This window comes from Schistosoma mansoni (genome assembly GCF_000237925.1).
Source record: "Schistosoma mansoni, WGS project CABG00000000 data, supercontig 0097, strain Puerto Rico, whole genome shotgun sequence".
Taxonomy (NCBI): Eukaryota; Metazoa; Platyhelminthes; class Trematoda; order Strigeidida; family Schistosomatidae; genus Schistosoma; species Schistosoma mansoni.
In genome coordinates, this window is record NW_017386031.1 from 717,960 (window position 1) to 721,595 (window position 3,636).

The window sequence follows — 3,636 nt, forward strand, 5'->3', positions numbered from 1 at the left end:
TGGTGGTGGTCTAGCTTCAATTGACTCACGCTTTCAACTATGAAAATATTAAATCTCCACAAAACTCCTTCTGATTAGATGAGAATAACAAAAATTTCTTCAATTTATGAGTCAATCTGGGTTAGACTACCACTGAAAATCTGGAAGTATTGGAAGCCTGTTTCGTCCTAGCATGGAACTCTTCAACAGAGCGCACTTACAATCCAAAATACGAGACTCGAACCAAAGGCCTCCGGTCTCGCATGCAGACGCTTAATCTCTAGACCAATGAACCCATATCCAACAGTGTTACTGTCTAACTTCAGTCGATTCATGATCTTGCTCAATCCTTCATCCATTGTCTGAGGTTGATAGCTGTCTTCATCTGACACAGATTGGACGACACTGATCACGGTCATATATATTTCTTGAACCTTATAGTCCCCATAATACCTCTGAACTACTACGTCGAAATTCAGTGGTTTGTTTCTGTGAAAACATCAACTAATTATATGATTTAATGCAATAGTGATTCCGTTTAGTGATATGTTGCTGTCTGATTTTTAACTTGAATGATTCCATAAGTCAGAGTTGTAGCTGATGAAAAGTCGATAAACTTAAGACAAACAACCCTTCAACGCTTCTTGCTTGTTAAGAAATTTCTATTTTACATTACAAAATAGGCAAGATCTGTACAATAGCCGTTAGGCTCCTGTGTTCGATTCAAAGCTGGATCATAAACACAGACTACTAAGGAATTTCATACTGAGAATAAAGAGCTATTCAATACCTATGTAGTTTCTAATGGTTTCCTATCTGAGATCAATCTATTGCGTCCTGGGTTCGAGTCCCAGAATGAACATCAACAAGTCTGAGATGCAGGTACATCCGGATGACGTGTCCCGAATGGGACGAAACGCGTGTCGAACTGGATTCCACTGTTGGCCACTATCCATCTTTGCTTACAATGCTTGTGAATTAATGCTATATCGAGGCAATACACAAAGTATGCACACATACCAATAAGGGACTGACCAGTTGCGATTCTAATCATCAGTGGGAAGATTTAAACAAACAATACTAATTGAATTTAAACTTCACCCCATTGCACAAGCAAGTGGCTATCAGGACTCAGTAGCTAGCTGAGTGGATAACGCGATGGCGTTTGAAGCGAACGGTACTGAGTTCGAGTCCCAGAGTGAACATCAACTCTGAGATGCAGGTACGTCCGGCTGACGAGTCCCAAATAGGACGAAACGCACGCCTTGGATTCCACTTCTAGCCACTATCCATCTTTGCTTATATTAAGCTTGTTTCGAAACTTTACTGTGTTGGATTATCGTGTGTTGCCTACTGAAATCCTACCGAAACCAGTTTGTTGTCTGTGAAAACTAAGAGTGAATAGAGAGCTTTTAATAGCTAACCGAGTCAAAATACATTCATGAATATAGATATGCCTTTCTCAAATAATTAAGCCAGATACTGAACAGTAACATTCACTCACCAGCATCACTTACTTATCATTTAATCGTGAGGTCACATCCCTTACTGTTCAAGTTTATCAAGCTGTACAGTAAATGATCCGTGGACAAATGTCAACCAAAGCCCAAACAATACAAACTCAGATTTATGAAGAAATAATGTTAAACACAATGCCTACTCCATGTTTAAAACAGAATATCTGTTCTTACATGATACATCTCTTACAAATGAGCATTAAGTAACATAAAATCTATGTGTAGAGCCTTATCCGTTAACCTCTTCCAACCAAGATTGTGTGAGGCAGCTATTTATACTAGGTGTTGGATAAAGGTTGCTCAATATAGTGAATTAACACAGTTGGATATAGGCTCTTCAGTTTAAAGACCTAAGATTCTGGATCCGATCCCCAGATGTGGGGTCTTTGATCCTCACTGTCTAGCAGTCCCATGCTAGAGTGAAACGGGTATCCTGTAATTCCAGGTTTTAGCTATTTGTCTAACTTGGATAGGTTCATGATCTCAATAAAATTACAAGCAATTTCTTATTAATAGTGAGTGAAATACTCTTCATCAGTGATACTGCATTAAATGGGGAATTATACCTTTAGACACTAACTCACTAATACTAATAGTTAGTCATTTGCTTCGACATCCAAAGACTGTAGGGTTCAATCCCTGGTATAGTCATGTGTATAAACTTCTAAGACCTTCTATACTAGAACAAAACAATTGTCCACCTCTCTTTGATTTTCAACATTACTTCCAACAACAGATTACAAATGATTGTGTAATTTTATGGTTGAAATCATCAGTCATTTGAAGCTAGACCACCATAGAAAACCTGAAAGCACTGGACAGCCGTTTCGCCCTATTGTGGGACTCCTCAGTGACAGTGCTCATCCACGATCTCACCCCGCGAGATTCGAACCCAGGTTCTATCAGTCTCGCGCGTAAGCGCTTAACCACTAGACCACTGAGTCGGCATCCGATGGTGTTTATGTCTAACTCCAACCAATCCACGAAGTTGAGCAACCGTTTATCAATTATCTTCAGTGAGTTCCTAGGTTCGAATCTCGCGAGGCGAGGTTGTGGATGAGCACTGCCACTGAGGAGTCTCATAATAGGACGAAACCGCCTTCCAGTGCTTCCAGGTTTTCCCTGGTGGTCTAGCTTCAATTGAAAAAGTATAATCAATAAAAAATAGAAAAAAAATAGTTACCAGGTTGTTCAAAATCTGGATACATTTCTTTAACTAATTCACGTGTTTCTAATGAATAATCACGTGCTAATTCAGCAGCTTTCTTTGAAAGTTGTACTGCATTTTCAACTTTGTTTAAGCTAAATGAAATAGAAAACAGATAATTGAATATGAATAAGCTGTGATTGAAGCTCTTCTAGGATTACTGTCGTTTCTAAGCCTGAATAAAAGAGGTTAGTAACTATATTTATTAAAAAAGGAACGTTGCTGCGAAGTAACTACTAACTATAGGTTAAAGGATCTTTATATAGATTGATTTATTATATATTTATTTGAACATATAAATATTGGTACAAAGGGGTACCAGATATATAGGTGTCGCACAAATCTCATTTGATTTGTATGAGGGCTACGATACTGCCCAGGTGCCCAAACTGAAACAGGTGGTTTTCTTAGGGGGCCACATCCGGAGCCTTTGACCTAATGGTCTGATCCACAAGACAGTGGAGCATTGTGAGGAGATGCAGTCCCGTGGTAGCCGGTGACCAACGATTGATTCATACGTCGTTTGTTCACTCAGGTTACTGGAGCGCATGTGCACCATTTGTTTGGAATCAGGGTTTTCCAATTCCCCTAGGTGGACTTTCCGTGTCCACCAACCCGGTAAAGCGCCAGACATTCGCTTTTCGTCCTCTCAATTTTGTAAACAATAGTAATGCCACGAGAAGGCAGTGAGTAGGACTTCCCTGGTAGAGGCTATATACGCGTGGCCATGTGAGAGCATTTCAAGAGGGAGAGCGGATTCTCCCCACTCTCGGCCATACCAGGGCATTTGGGAGCTTTCATATAGAAGAGTTATAAAGCCTTATGGTGAATGTCAAGATTATTCGGAAAGCAAAAATAAATTAATGAAAAAAAATAATACCCATACTCTTTGTGATGATAGGAAAACATTAGAAAAACTGTGGTTTAAATATA

General features: G+C 39.5%; 1 protein-coding gene and 1 non-coding gene across 2 annotated transcripts in view; one reads left to right on the forward strand and one right to left on the reverse strand.

Moving 5' to 3' along the window:
- Positions 1-2,704, reverse strand: part of Smp_164230 (hypothetical protein) — a gene marked incomplete at both ends in the record, with an annotated part of 3,469 nt that extends 765 nt beyond the window's left edge. Inside the window, one exon of the mRNA XM_018790459.1 lies at positions 2,680-2,704. Within this exon, the coding sequence (XP_018646273.1) occupies positions 2,680-2,704 (25 nt within the window). The remainder of the gene's footprint in view (positions 1-2,679) is intronic.
- Positions 1,111-1,181, forward strand: Smp_tRNA_01438_Pseudo_TTG.1.1. The gene has a single exon. It is a non-coding gene (tRNA).
- Positions 2,705-3,636: the final 932 nt, after the last annotated feature.